Source organism: Lycorma delicatula, chromosome 7 (assembly GCF_047948215.1).
Source record: "Lycorma delicatula isolate Av1 chromosome 7, ASM4794821v1, whole genome shotgun sequence".
Classification (NCBI taxonomy): domain Eukaryota; kingdom Metazoa; phylum Arthropoda; class Insecta; order Hemiptera; family Fulgoridae; genus Lycorma; species Lycorma delicatula.
In genome coordinates this window covers 55,327,562-55,343,443 of record NC_134461.1, presented here as the reverse complement: position 1 = coordinate 55,343,443, position 15,882 = coordinate 55,327,562, and the positions used below count along the sequence as shown (strand labels likewise).

Below are 15,882 nucleotides of genomic sequence, written 5' to 3'. Positions count from 1 at the left end.
TTACTGATTTCATTTTGTTAAATAAAATATCTATTTAGCGATTGAGAAGGGTCTTAGAAATAGAGGATCTTCTGTAAAGCCTATCAGGACAAAAATTAAAAGTGATCCAATTAAACAAGATTTTCTTCTACAGAATGCGAGATGCATGAAGAAACCGGGAATTGTTGTAGTATAACGATAATTCACGATTTGCTTTAGAATCCAATTGAATATAATTTGAATTACAAAATAAAATAGGTGTGTTGCTTCCAATATATTTAAAAATAAATATTTAAACAAATACAGTAAGAAATGTATTTATAAAATTTACTCAGGTGTTATTACAAATTTTACTCATGTAAAATTTTAATACACCTGGTGTTTTTAATACTAATAATTAATATCCAGTTTTTTCAGCCTTTCGACTCCAGGTAGGAGAGCACGAAATACATCTTGTGATTTTCTATAGTTTGCTAACTTAATTAAATTTTCAACAGTTTGGAATGTATCACCATACTCACAACCACCCGTAGGTGATATGCCCATTTGTTCATAAGGTAATTTACACGTACCACGTCCAGTTCTTGCATCACTACTGTACTGGCAAAAAAAAAAAAAACGATTAAAGCCCAGCACTTGCGTATGCACTACCTCTAATCATTGACAGCCGCATTTTACATCCTACAAATTTAATAAAAACGTAAGGAATAATAGTTTACTCAAGAAGGATGTTAAGTTAAAAAATAAGATATTAAAATTGATATTCTAAGATATTGATCAAATTAACAGTACAACCAATTAATAATAATTAATCTCTGAGAAATACAACTAGCATTTTACTTTATTTAACGAACTCTTTATTTAACTCGTGCTCTGAAGTGTTATGTTCTGACTTTTAATGTAATCAAATCTATTTACCACTTCACTAAAGAAAAAATAATATAGTTTTTAGTCACAGATTACAAGATAGCCATACGGTAAAATACAGGAAATGTATTTTTTTTTATTTTAGATATATAATCTTTTCGTATTAATTGGTAAGAAAATATATCTTAGGAAAATACTTACTAAAATTCCTAATAGAATTTAGGTTTATCAATAATTTAAAATTATTAATATATATATTTACTTATTTCATTCAGTTTATGCTGTTCATTTTCTATAAATTCACGCTTAAGAAAGAGAGAGGAATTGTCCACATACTACACATCTTGATGTAATAGACAATTGAATTTTCAGCATAATTTATTTTATAAAATATTAGTTTTAATAAAATTATAATGTTCTTTGATTAAAGAGATATACGGGTACGTATACCTGTTTTCAGATGTATGTCTTTTAGAGTGTATGATTTTCCCTTTGTCTGACTCTCGACTCAAGTGGTATTTAACTGGATCTTATGAAAAGCTCATGAAAGCTTACGAGCTTCTCATGTTCTAGTTAAAGAAACACTGAAATACAGAAGAATTGTCGTGGGATAGATGTAAATTCTTTGGAGAGGATCTGAGAAGTACCACAAACAAACAAAAAAATCTAAGAAATAAAATAAATATAGCATCGATTTTTTATCATTTGAAAATCAAAAATAAAAATAAAACTAGTTTTCCCCTCCCGACACCGGGAGGGGAGGATCGGTGAGATATGAGGTTTGGTCGGTAGGGCGCAGGTACACATACGGTCTCTTAATAACATCTAGCGTTTTATCCGTTCATCTACAAGGAGCCCAAGAGCTTTGATACCATTGCAGGGTTCATGGCGAGGGTTCTTCAGGAGAAGGAATGGGGGTCTCGGGGATGAGTGTCAGCCCACTGCGGAGCTGTCGTTTACACGTGCTTACACAAGTGGGCGGTAGCGATGAGGCACGGGGACTCTCGCACCTCCGAGCGAAAAAACCTAATCCCGGCGGGAATGCCCCACTCGGGGTATTCCCGTTAGAGGCATTGGCATAAAGACCGAGTCCTGGCCCCCGGAGTGGGGACCCAGGGACGGCAAAGCGGGGCCTGGTGGATCCTACTGTGGGTGTTTGAGGCGGGCGCAAAGTGAGATCCAACCGGTGGGCCGAGACGTGGAGGCCCGTTAGAGTAAAGAACACTTTCCTGGGCTGTGTAATACTTAACTGCAGGATCCGGCCCGGGGGAGAAGAGGAAGAAAAAATAATAACATCTAGCTGGCCGGCCTCCGGGGCCCGAGTGGTAGCGTCTCGGCCTTTCATCAGAAGGTCCGGGATTCAAATCCCGGTCAGGCATGGCATTTTTACACACGCTACAAATCATTCATCTCATCCTCTGAAGTTTGCCGAACGGTGAGCCCGGTTAAGAAAAAAAAAAAAAAAAAAACTAATTAAAAAAACTAGCGGAACCTTTTAGCGAGTCCGCCGAACTCCGCCCGTGAATGGGGTTCTTGAGACTCATCGAAAACAAACATAAAAAAAATTTACAATAAGATCATAAAAAATAATAATAACTTCAACAAAAATATACAGTCCAAAACATGAAAACAATGTTTAAAAATTAAGACATTATAAAAGAGAAAAGAAGATTAAAATTTTACGGACATTGTATGTGATAAATAAAAGCAAATTAATTTAAACAATTTTTATTTATTTTTTTTTTTTTAATTGAAAAATAAAAATCAGCTGATTTAGAGAAGCAGAAAGAGATATGAAAATACATCAAAAATAAAATTCTGAGTACCAAAACTTTCATAAAAAGGATAAATGAATCTGAATTTTTAGAAAAACAAATTAAAAAGTAAATGGAGTGATGAAATGAAAAAAAAGACGATGAAAAGATAAAATTTTTCGAAAAGGAAGAAAATGTGAGCCTTGTAAACGTGGTCTTAGAGAACAGATCGAAAGAAAAAAAAATAACTACAACAAAAGGTTTTATTTGAAACCATTTTAATGTTGTTTTAGTCTGGTTTAGTTATTTGGCTACTAATTTAAAATAAGGATACAAAATTCTGTTATTAAAATATTAGAAAACGGATTCTGATACATTCCCAAACGATATTTTATTAATAAAAGGAAAAATTGCTTAAAATTAAGATTTATCAGATGTAAATGAAACAAGAAAAAAATAATAATTCCTAGTGAATGAATAAAAACAACCTTACTTCGTTCTACGTAATATAAGAAATTTAATTTTTAAAAATGTGTAGTGAATAAAAACTTAAAATGATATAAAACATCTGGTATAGATTGACGTTGTCAAGAATAAAAATAAATTTCTATGCCAAACACAATTCTCAGTGAGGGTTCGCTCAATCAAATAATCTATGGAGGAATTTTCCATTATTTATAATTCTTTCAATCACTTCAAACAGCATTTATTAGTACATATTTTCAATTTTTTTTTCTTTTTCAAGTCAATGAAAAATAAATACCTATATAAAACCTGCATTTCATTATTACTAACACAATTACGGTTCTGCTAAAGTAATCGGATAGAAAATCCTTGAAAATAGAGCTCAGTCAACGTAAAAAATCAAACCAAATCTAAAAATTACTTTCGTAATTTACGGCTTATATTACGAACAGTTCCTGTACAAAGATGTTTAAGAATAAATAGATATTATAGATAAAAAACTATTATAATAATGAAAATTTTCAGATTATACAAATATATTTATGTCGAACGTATATTAGACATAAATTTTTATGTTCTAAAATTTACTGTAAAAATTATAGTATTCCAAATACTGAGAATTGAAAAACATAAATTTGAAAGAACAACGTTTTTACGTAATAAAACCCGTTTTAATGTCGCGGTAACATACGTAAAATGCTTTATTGTTTTTTCTTTTTTTTATTATTATTTCTTTTTATAACATATGCACTCTAATCTAGCCTAAGCGCAACAAATCACTTTTCCTCAAATAATCTGATAAATCTTTTGTTTGCTTCAGTCACCCATCATCCAGCTTCTGATCGGTACTCCCACTCTATCTTACCTTTACTAATCTCATGCTCGTACTTTGAACGTTCATCGATTCTAATTTACACATGTTCTTATCATATCACCTTTTTCCCAATATCTCATTCTTCACTTTATTTCTTCGAACATAAACGAGGAATTTTAAAACAAAAACCCCTACAGACTTTTAATTTTCCAACTCATTTCTCACGTTTCCAATAAAAGAAAAAGAAAAAAATTTAATTCTCTTTTCCATTATTTGCATATTTTCATACTGTTAAATTGTCTTCAGCCGTATCTTGTTTCCCTTTAATGATTCTATTTATATATTTATTATCGAATATTCTTTTCATATTTTAACGAGAAAGATCAGATGAATAAAGTTATAAATAGAAAAAAATGTCAGATCCTTCCAGTGTTCGAAAGTGAAACTTTCTTCAATCTATCATGCTAATCATTACACTGATCAATCTACTTATGATTACTTCCCTCTTTACTACTTAACGTAAGTCCAGGTCATTTTACTCAATAACATTTATAACGTACCCATAACTTCTGATGCTGAGTTAATCGATACAAATTACTCAGTACAAAAGAAGTATTTATAAGAACGTTTTTTACAACTTCGCCTTCTTATAAATTAGCTTTAAAAGCCATATTTCGTAATTTTTCCCTAAATATTTTACATTGAGCCCACCTATTACGTCTAAAGTTAAATTATCACAATCATCTATAAAAAATGAGAAAAGGAGTAGAAATAAGTATCCGCAGATTCGATTTTCATTTCATAACATTTTTACTTTCCTGGCATATAGCTCTAGAACAATGGTGCAAGAAGGAAAGTATAGTAATCAGTAAAAAAAAGTGGGGTTATGGGATTTTTGCATTACTCGACGTTTCATGATCCACCGACTCTAAAAAACAAAAACAAAAAATAACCTCAACATACGTATGTACGTGTGTTGGCGTGTTTGAAGCTTAATAAACTTTGACTGGATAAACCGATTCTGATGAAATTTTGTACAAATTTGTGCGTGTAGGGCAATTTTGTTGGTAAAATTTTGGGATCAATATTTTTAATGTGGGGGGGGGTTGATAGGTTTTTTGGAGTCAATTATCTCAAAATTTTGCGAACATAACTCCACTTTATATTACCCTCAGTACACGTGTGCATTCTTATCTTACTATTTTTTTTTTTTAGATTTGCCCTATAATTCCCCCTTCTCCAAAGAGTTTTTATTTATTGTATATTTTTTAACCGAATTTGTTTGTCTTCCTAGGCATAGTAATAGTGCAAGACACACAAAAAAAAGTCAAAAAAATACTGTAAGGCAATATTGTGGGTGGAGGAGCCGATCAAAATAAAAAATATCGTTTTTTGAATAATTTTTTTTTTGGTTTATATAAACTTTTAATAATAATATTAAAATAAAATTTGATCCTAATTCCCCCCCCCCCTCACCCACGCCAACTAAAGCGAAATCTTAGGTAGCATTTTGTGGTTGTACAATTTTAATGTAATATTTTTTAGCTTCTTCCATTTAACATAGAAACCGTAGAAAAATCAAAAAACTTTTTAGGTGATTTTTGAGGTGAGGAGGGCAGAAAAAACCGACTTTTTCAATTTTTTTTGGTTTATTTAAATATATAATAATAATAATATTATAATAAAACATCATAAATCACTCCCAACCCCCAAAAAAATCTTAAGTAACCTTTTTGCATACACCATCATTTTTCCATTAAGGATAAATAAATAATGCTGGAATATAAATCTTTTGATACCTACTTTTTTCATTTCTGCAATGCTTCATTCATACACGAGAGAATTTTCTAATTCAAAAACTGATTTCTGATTTTATCAGATCCTTCTAACAATTTTTCTTTATGTCTGTGATATGAAGACAATTGAATTGACAAGAAGACAATTCAGTTGTTTTCCAATTATGTTTCCTTTGCTATTTCATTCTGATAGTTAATATTAATTTTTTTTTTTTGTTTAGTAAAGGAAGTATAGTAATCGAGAAAAATTTCAGTTATCAGATTTCAACGGAAATATCCATTTTGATCATTCCTCAAACCATTTTGACTAGTTTCGGCGTGACGTCTGTACGAACTTTTGTGTGTATGTACGTATGTATCTCGCATAACTCAAAAACGATTAGCCATAAAACGTTGAAATTTTAGATTTAAGACTGTTGCAATATCTTTTTACAATGAGAGGTTAATTATTAATAAATCAATATATTTAAATTTAAAAAAAATAAAAAAAGGAGATGAAGTCTGATTCGAATTGATGTGCCTTCCCCTTGTAAGATGGAAATATTTCATTAATTAAAATTTTATTTGGTTACAACTCTGGAACCAATGAAAATAAATACCACTTATGATTTATCGTTAAAAAGCTCTCAATGAGGGCTTAATACTGCAGTTAAGAATAGTCCAAAATCCAGTTTTTTTTGCATCTTGGGCTTTTTTGTACACCTTTGATCCAATCGATTGCAATCAAAAGGGGAGGTGCACAACTAGATGTTACAACAGTCCTAAATCCAAAATTTCAACATCCTAGCTAATCGTTTTTGAGTTATGCGAGATATATACGTACAGATGTCACGCCGAAACTAGTCAAAATGAATTGAGAGGTAGTCAAAATGGATATTTCCGTTGAAATCTGAAAACCGAAATTTTTCACGATCACAATACTTCCTTTACTTAGTACAAGGAAGTAATAGTATTATTTTTACTTTTATTGCTTTCTTTGATGTTAGATTTATTAACTGTTTTATTTATATATTTAACCTTTAAATTTTCTAAGCATGAGAAAACATTGAATAAGATCCAGGATTATGTAATCACCGATTAATATGACGAAGTAGTAACATCTCCGAGTCCCGATCACATGGCATTACTTCACACTATTTTCACTGTATAAATAAGTAAATAAATAAACCTGAATCTTTACCTCTATACTACATATCAGAATATTGTGGAATAAAAGAAGATGGAACAAAATATTATTTAAAAATAAATTCAGAACGGACGAGAATAGATCATTCAGTCATACACCAATTAAACTAACGCGTAGGTGGATTGACCAGAATAACATTTAAGATTAATATTTTTAGGACAAATTGGGCTAAGTTTGCCAAAACGTAAGTGTCATTGTATTGACAAGATGTACTATCGTAGTTTTCGACTGATTTTCTTGAAATTTTGTGTAAAAATACTTTGAGCATGAAAGTGGCGTCGTTAGATTATATGTATCAATACCTTATAAGAGTACAATATTAAATAATAATGACGAAAAAATAAATGTATCTTCAATAATCAATCGATCAAGTAGCCAAATTTTATTTAAAAGTATTCTACTGATTTTACATAATAAAACTTCTACGGGATCATCAATTAACTTCCTCATTACGTAAAAAAAAAACAAAAAAAAACAAAATCGATGGGTATTTAATTTTGTCTGCGAAATGTTGTTTTCGTTTGCTTTTCTTAGTATAAATAATGAAAATGGGACATATATATATTATTTTGTTTTTAGTTATTTGTGACTAATCCACCGATATATTAGCCGGAATACTAGGTAAAGCGACTACGTTCTTCGTTAATAACTTGTACATCCTACCACGACCGAACGATGTGAGAAAACTTAGCTACCATGATTTTTGGAAAAATTTACTTTGTTTTTTAAAGTTATAGAGTTATTTAGCTTATAGAGCACAACATGCTGACGTCCAGTAATAGTTATTCATGAACGACAATGAGTTTTGTAACGTATATAAAATGCAGGCTTGATGGAATTATTTGGACTAAACCTTTTTAATACAAAAAAATTGATAAACTTAAGGTGAAATGTTTTATAATAAATAAAAAAACTTAGGAGAATGAACTTATAACACTGACAAGTAATAACCAATCGTTTTTATTGATTTCACATTTTAACAGTTCCTTTCAATTTAACTTATACAAATAACGAAATATACTGTGCTATTTTTTTTCTTTTGATATTTTTTTTTTTTGTTTAAGATTTAAAAAATATATTTTACTTTTTTAATATTAAATAATATGTCTTTTTTTTTAAATATACGAGTCAACTGCTAGATCCTTACTACGAATTAAAGCTAAGTTAATTTGTTTTATAATCGAGCATATCTTACTGAGATTCCTTGTTAAAATACATGTTTTTACAGAGTTAATAAATAATGTCCGAGTATTTGAAAAATAACAAGTTCAATACTTCAGAAACATATCTAATAATAGATAGTGTAGAAAGTAATTTTACCAAGTTGATAATCTGAAGTTATATAAACAGAAGTTCTCGAAAGCTATTGCCAACGACCATACCATGTTGAATACACCGGTTCTCGTCTGATCACCGAAGTTAAGCAACATCGGGTGCGGTTAGTACTTGGATGGGTGACCGCTTGGGAATACCGCATGTTGTTGGCATCTTTTTTTTTTTAACTCGTGATAATTTTATTTTTTATTAAGATTTTTTTTACCATTCTATAAATTTATCTATTATTTTTATATGTTCGATTCTGAACGTAATGTTTAATGTTATACGTAAACAATATATTTCAACAACGATATTTTTTCTTAAATATTGTCACAATAACAAAATCATATTCCATATTTGATAATATCGAATAAACATTTTACCCTTAATTTATTTGTAATTAAGTCTCTTTCCGTGCTAAGCTTACAAAATGTATTGAAAATTTTAGACAAATATATAAACAATTTATTTCAAAGTAGTTCAAACTTAAAAGGAGGTTTTAAAAAGAAAAAAATAAATTTAGGATCTGTATGTATTTAATTATATACTTTACATTTTCAATTTTTTTATCAAGTAGAATTTGTGTTCTATTTCGAAAGAAGTAAGGTTAATTTTAATAGGAACAAATTTTTTTGCAAATGATAAAACTTTTGTTCTTATTTTCTAGAAAACCTATTTCATAAAAAAAAATAAAAATAAAAAAATAACTGATGAAAAAAGTTTTACACGAATCTATTTAATGCCTATAAAACAAAATTCTTTTTGCCTTTATTGTGAACAGAAAGCTTTTTTATTCTTTTTATAAAGGACTACTTTACGCCACAAACCTGAAAATGTTTCTTTGTTTTTCAAAGAAAGTAAAATTTAGGCGAATCGTACAAACAAAGAATTTTTTATAAAATGTTAATTTCTCTAATTTATACTTTTAACTTCATCAGTTTTTTAAGCAAATAAAAACGCACTTTCCAATTTTTCAAAGAAATGATTTAGAAAATTAAACATTTTGAAATTAATAAAATTTTAAACAATTCTCTAATCTTTTTTTCGAGGAAGCTTTTTTTTAACGATTTCAGAAAGAATATCGATAAACAGGAATATTTAGTGAAAGAGTTAATATTTTAATAATAATACAAACATATTTGTTTTTTCTAAAGGGTATTTGTTATTTATTTTACTTGATGAAAAATTAATATGGGAAAAATAGTTTTTCTCTTTTTTAATTTATATATATATAGTAAATATCGTTTATAGTGACATGGAATATAATATCCGATACAGTGACCAAAAACTTGTCTCTTGGTTGATTTGGTATACTGTTAATACATAAATACAGTATGTATATTGTTTATACTTACATCAATTGTAGTCACATATCGGTTATTATGACTTACTTTTTCCAGTGCAATGCAGCATTTCATCGCTTATAATGACGGGACGGAAGTGACACGTCAGTAACGTGGTATATCTACATTGTAGCTACAGAAACATTTTGATGGTTAGTATGAGTCACCTTTTCCTTTTTCCCTGCATAATTTATATATATATATATATATATATATTTATTATTATTACTATTGAAAGTATTATTATCTATTTTTAATAGACATTGAAATTAAGAGGTGAACGCTTTTGATTTACTATTAATCATCCATTCTACCACCAATTTTATTGAAAGTTTACCGATCTTTTAACAAAGGTTCTAAAAATATTTTGTAAAAATTTCAGCCTTCTAGAATGTATAGAAAAAAATGGCGGCTTTCAAACAAAAACATCAATTTCAGATAAACCACACTTTTTATTCATTACAAAAAAGCTAGTAAAAATTATTAAAACCGGATGATATATTGCTAAACAGTCCATACGATATTTCAGAGCTGAATTTCCTGATGTTGATCCACCGACCAAAATGTCAATTTCTAAGTAGAAGTGTTTGTTATTGGAAACTGGCAGTGTAGTTAAAAAATACAGTCGATCTACTGATACAGGAAAAGAGGAATATGTACCTTATTACTATTGATCTAGAGGAAAACCTAATGCAATGAAACTGTAGTTACTGGTGTACCAAAATTTACTGTCCAAATAATAGGAAAAAAAAATTAATTAAATTTTTAAAAGCTACCAAGCTCAAAATTTTTTTGGAAGATGACCCCGATAGGAGAGTTGAGTTTTGTTTGCTTATTATAAAGCATCATGAAGTTGATCAAGATTTGGATCAGCGAGTTATATTCTCAGATGAATCTACTGTCTACCTTAACGATATAATAATCAGCCGTAACTGTAATTACTACAACATCGAAAACCCTCATATTCTTCAACAGAAGTAGCTTAAATCAAAAGGCATTACTGTCTGGGCAGTTGTTACTGTAAATGGTGTACTATCCTACAATATCATGACTGCATATACCTAGAATAAATAAATAAACAATTAATATAATCCACCTTACCATCTCGTTGACATGTTATCTTTCGGCTTGCTTCGAAGCCGCCATCAGCAGTTAAAATTAATGTATTAAAGTAAAAAATTGTAATAATCATAGTTAAAATTTAAAAACAGTCATGACTGTCTGGTTCTACTAGTGTACTGTATGTTTTTATACTAGTAGAACCGAACAGCCATGACTGTTTTTAAATTTTAACTATGATCTTTTAAACTTTTGACTTTAATACATTAATTTTAACTACTGATGATGACTTCCAAGTAAGCCGAAAGATCTAGAGAGCATATCAATGACGGTAAGGTGAATTATATTAAATGTTAATTTATTTATTTAACATATCAGCGTTACCATTTTTGAGAAATTAGATACCTAGAAGTGTTAAATCAACATATAATGCTTCATTTTACTGTTTCAGAAACGAGATATGCTATTTCTCAGCAAGATGGAGCCGCACCTCGATTTAAAAACCCAGTTAAACTGCTACTAAATAATCATCTTAGGGTCGTTAGATTAGTCGTGGAAATTAATTTTTTAATTGGCTATCACGGTAGCATGACCTTAATGTATGTGACTTTATCTCGTGGAGTTACTTAAAGGAACGTGTGTACTACCACAACCTCAACACTAATAAAGAGTTGAAGATGATCATTGAAGAAGAAATTATACGAATCCAAAGACATTTTTTTTTCGAATGTATACACAAGATTGCATGCGATAGCTACCTATTCGTGGGACACGTGTTATGTAAAATAAATGTCACAACAATTCAAAGTACAGTTTTTAAAATAGATGTAATAAAATGAGCATGCTGGATACAAAATTATTATTTTATTCACAGTAATTAAAAAAGTTGTAATGGAAAAGGAGATGAATATGTATGGATGATATTTATGCAAAATATTTAAATAATTTTTTTTTTTTAAGACAAAAGTTTATTAGTACATAGAATTTATAACTTTTAAGAAATAGATCTCATTAAACAATTTAATATTGTGTTTTTATTTACTTGCTCAAGTTTTCATTTACTGGCTTCCGTTTGTCAAATTTTAACATTTAAAAAAAAATTTTATTTAATTTTTAAATAACAATTTTTTTTTTAATTAATCGAATTTTCGGTATTAAAAAATATTTATTATATGCAAAATTCTGATGAAAATATATTACTTAATACGCTATTAAGATTGCTATTTAGTACGTATCAAAAGAAGTGAAAATACTGTAATCGCTGTTATGTAGGTCAGGCACAGATAGAGCTTTGACCTTGAATACAATATTAGTAACCGAGAATGGAAAGGTGGCAATACATCCATCAGTTTGTCATCAATGCATTATAAACTGCTATGGTTATTAAAGAGTAATAGAGAAAAGAATGCGTGCGAGGAAGACATCGAATGAATGAGAGAAAGAAAGTGAGAGAGAGAGAGTGATTGACTGAGCGAGAGGGAGGGAGTAAACTAAACTGTAGCAGCAGCAGCTCTAGGCACGTCAGATAGCTAGCAACCATAGTCGGTAGTTGCATCAGCTGAAATTGTTCAAACAGTTGAGCCAATGGAGCGACGTAAATGTTCCCGCCGTTATCTATGATTGGCGGGGCGAGCCACGCATGCAGTTTTCAACGATTCTTTATACGGCAAGTAAAACGGCAGTACCCTACAATCATTTGTGACAGTTGCCGGCTAGAACTTCGTTCTGATCCTTTAACCGAAAATATTATTTGTTTATTATTTTGTTTTTACTTCATATAGTAAAAAAACAGGTTCGTTTTAATTCTATTTATTAAAAATGGATTCAGCCCTTTGGGTTTTTGGTTACGGTTCACTTTGTTGGAATCCCGGATTTAATTACGATAAGGCATATACCGGTTATGTTAAAGGATTTACAAGGAAGTTTTGGCAAGGAAACACCACTCATCGTGGTGTTGAAGGACAGGTGAGTTCTGGTTTTATTTTTAATTAATTTTTGTAACATATTCTTATATATTATTGAATTCTAAAATTAAAACTTCATTAAATTCAGTTTCTAATTAATACCATTATTTTTAAATTACTTAAATTATAACAAATATTATAGTATATATATATATACAGTTGTGTCTTATTTCTTAAAATGTTTGGTTAAAATCTAGTACTACAAATTATAGTTTAACTCAATCGTATTTACTTTTTTTTTAAATTAAGAGTTATGATATGTTTAATATGAAAAAGTATTTATTAAAGTTGACCTACCACAACTGAAAAACATTTTCTGAAACCATATTGTAAATAAATTAGCTGTAGTTTGTGTAAGGTCGAATTTCTTTAATTAAAAAAAAGAAATACATAAAAAAGGAAAGAGAACCTAGCATGCTATTTATTTTTAATTAATTTAATATGTTTGATACGGAACCGTATGTTTTTAATTTTTACTCATTTATAATTTATTTTTTTTTGTTTACTTTATTTATAAATAAGTTTTTTAATAGATAATTATCAGAAAAATTAACCTTCTATCGTAATGAATGTTATTCATTAATATAGAATTATATCTTGTCATAGTAAAATATCTCACCATGCAACCGATGGTGTGAGAGGGTGAAAATTAATTTTATTTAAGTTTTAAGCTTGAAGAATACAAGAATTTAAGCATTCACTTAAATTGGGGTTTCCTTATATGTATTTATATATAGGCCTACGTATAAAATTTTTTGGCTCAAAAATCTCCGAAACTGCTTGATAAATTTCATTGAAATTTAGATAAGCTGTAGTGGTTTATCTGAAGTTGTGCGTGTGAAAATTTGATAAAGATTGGTTGAGTCGTTCTTAACATACATTCAATTTAAGGTCGAAAATATTTGAAAAGGCCAAGTTAGAAGGATGATTCGTTATAATGTTGCAAGTTGGAACGTGTAAACAAAATAAAACAACTAAAAAGTCGATCTTTTTGCTTTTTTTTAAATTTTAGTTTTTAGATAAAACGAACTTTTTCAATAAATACACAATTTCATATTTTTATTATTTTTTGCTATTTCCTTTGATATTGAAAATTTTGAGTCATAAATTCTTATAATTTATTAAAATATGGCTTAAATTAAAGAGAAAAAAATTATTATTTAATAATATTGTCTTTATTTTTTGATGGTTTAATTTTTCTTATCTGTTTTTTTTTTTTTTTTAATTTTATCGTAAAAATAGTTCACATAAGTGTCAATCTCAATGGTGGAATGATAATGTTTGCCTTTCCTCTGGAAAGTCCCAAATTCCCGAATCCCAGGTCGGCAGGAATGGCATTTCTCATACATCATGAAATTTTGATTTTAAATTCCATACAATCACATACAAGCTTCAAGTTTGATGAATTAATAAAAACAGAAAAAAGGAAATGCAGTTTAATTTTCTCTTGTTTTCCCTAAGAATAACCAAAACATTTTCTTATCAATAATTTGGTCATAACTTAATTAAATTATTTCCTTTATGAATTTTATTTATTTATCTATTATTAGGATTATTTGCCAAAAATAAATAATGGAATGTAAATATTATGATATAAAAAATTATTAGGTAACTGAAAGTGTTTTCTATTATAAATAATATTTTTCAAATGAAAACTGATGAAATTTTAAGCTGATTTTATAATAACATTGTAGTTTTCTAAATCCGTTATCTCGGATTAACAATGCGTTATCACCTCCTGAATTTTAATATATAATTTTACCTTTCAATTGTGTATTCATTTGGCCTTTAAAGATAACCGGAATATCATTTATAAATATAGCAACATATTTAATACTCACTATCAGTACCTAATTATTTACATGACTCTCTTTATGTTAGATATCTGGTCAAATTCCTTTATTAACCGCTACTATTACCATATTTATATAAACAGAATAGCAGATAAACTATTGAAATGCCCATTATTGTTATTTGTCATATTTAAATACGTTTTTCTTCCGAGATAAAATAAATATATACACGATGCGTAACTATCTCAAATTAAAATTTACAGTTAGATTTTTTAAAAAGCCAGAATACCACGATTCATTTTCTGGTCAAGGTCACTTCATATCATCAGCAGGATGAATGACGTGTAGCTGGGTTTTTAACTCTCCGTCTATTGTAATATAAATGTAAAATCTATCCGCTCTGCATTAACTAATATTTAATGCTTAGCAACCGCAAACTGAATGATGACGTCAACAAATAGTCTATTTCCTAACTACATCACCGAGTGGACGATTTAAGCCACTGTACGTGGTCGACCTTGATTTAAAAACATAACTTTTAGTCACGAACCGTATAGGTTACATTTTTCATACAAGGTCAGCCACTAATAGCAGTTAGTATCAACCACATATCGGCAACTAACCACAATCATTCGATGTTGAATGCGGGGAGAAAATAGACTTTAATTTCTAACTGACGTCAACAATCGGCTTGTGGTCAAGAAGTGATCTCGGTGGTAAAATACAGATCGAATGTTATATATAGTCCATACATTCATGTTAACAGTAAATTAAATAATTTGTAATTTATTGTTTAAAAATTTCGTACAAAAGAGGAAGAAAAAAGTAGAGATATTAATGTTTCATAAAAACCAGTGATAATAATTATTTTATTATTGAAAATACAGTGAAATTCAGTTTAGTAGTTATCTTCGTTTTTATATTTTTGAAAAATTTTATTTACAAACAAAAATATTATGATAAAATCTAAGCAGCTCTCTAGCTAACCTTTTTTAGCTTATAAATACATATTACAGTAAATTAAAAAGTTATAAATAGTCTATATAATTCATTCATAAAAGTGGTAATATCAGTGAATAATATAAGAAGATAAGTCAAAAATTATTATTATTAGCTTACCGAATTTTTCCCTTGTTATGTTTGCTGTTTTTCAATCGATATATTTACAATATATAGATAGTATGATATTAATTTTATAATATAAATTTTGGTACTTTCTGATTAAACGGAGGCCACCTGTTTTCAGAAGGAAGAATGATGTTTTTTAAAAAAACTCAAACATGTACACACACTATAGGCCTTTATTTATATCATACAAAATTTTCTTTTGTGCTCGAAAAGAGTCCCAAAACTTGACGATGTCGTCGAGAAGCTCGTTGAATACGTTGCCGCCACTTTATATCTTATTTTCTTCAACACAAATAGCAAACGAACCTCAACCTAACAGTCACAGCGCGCTGTGTTAGGATGGTCTCCGTTTAATCAGAAAGTACCTAAATTTTATATTAATACTGAGAAATATTTATGTAAAAACAGGAATAAAAT

General features: G+C 28.9%; 1 protein-coding gene and 1 non-coding gene across 3 annotated transcripts in view; both read left to right on the top strand.

The window, feature by feature from the left end:
* Positions 1–8,229: 8,229 nt before the first annotated feature.
* Positions 8,230–8,348, top strand: LOC142328493 (5S ribosomal RNA). Its single transcript, XR_012757289.1, has one exon. It is a non-coding gene; the product is annotated as a 5S ribosomal RNA (ribosomal RNA).
* Positions 8,349–12,109: 3,761 nt separating this feature from the next.
* LOC142327782 (glutathione-specific gamma-glutamylcyclotransferase 1) overlaps positions 12,110–15,882 on the top strand; it is a 34,369-nt gene continuing 30,596 nt past the window's right edge. The window contains exon 1 of one of the 2 annotated variants that reach the window (XM_075371110.1): positions 12,110–12,545. In XM_075371110.1, coding sequence (XP_075227225.1) covers positions 12,399–12,545 — 147 coding nt within the window. In that variant the 5' untranslated portion in view covers positions 12,110–12,398. The remainder of the gene's footprint in view (positions 12,546–15,882) is intronic. The other variant, XM_075371109.1, reaches the window with a different exon arrangement.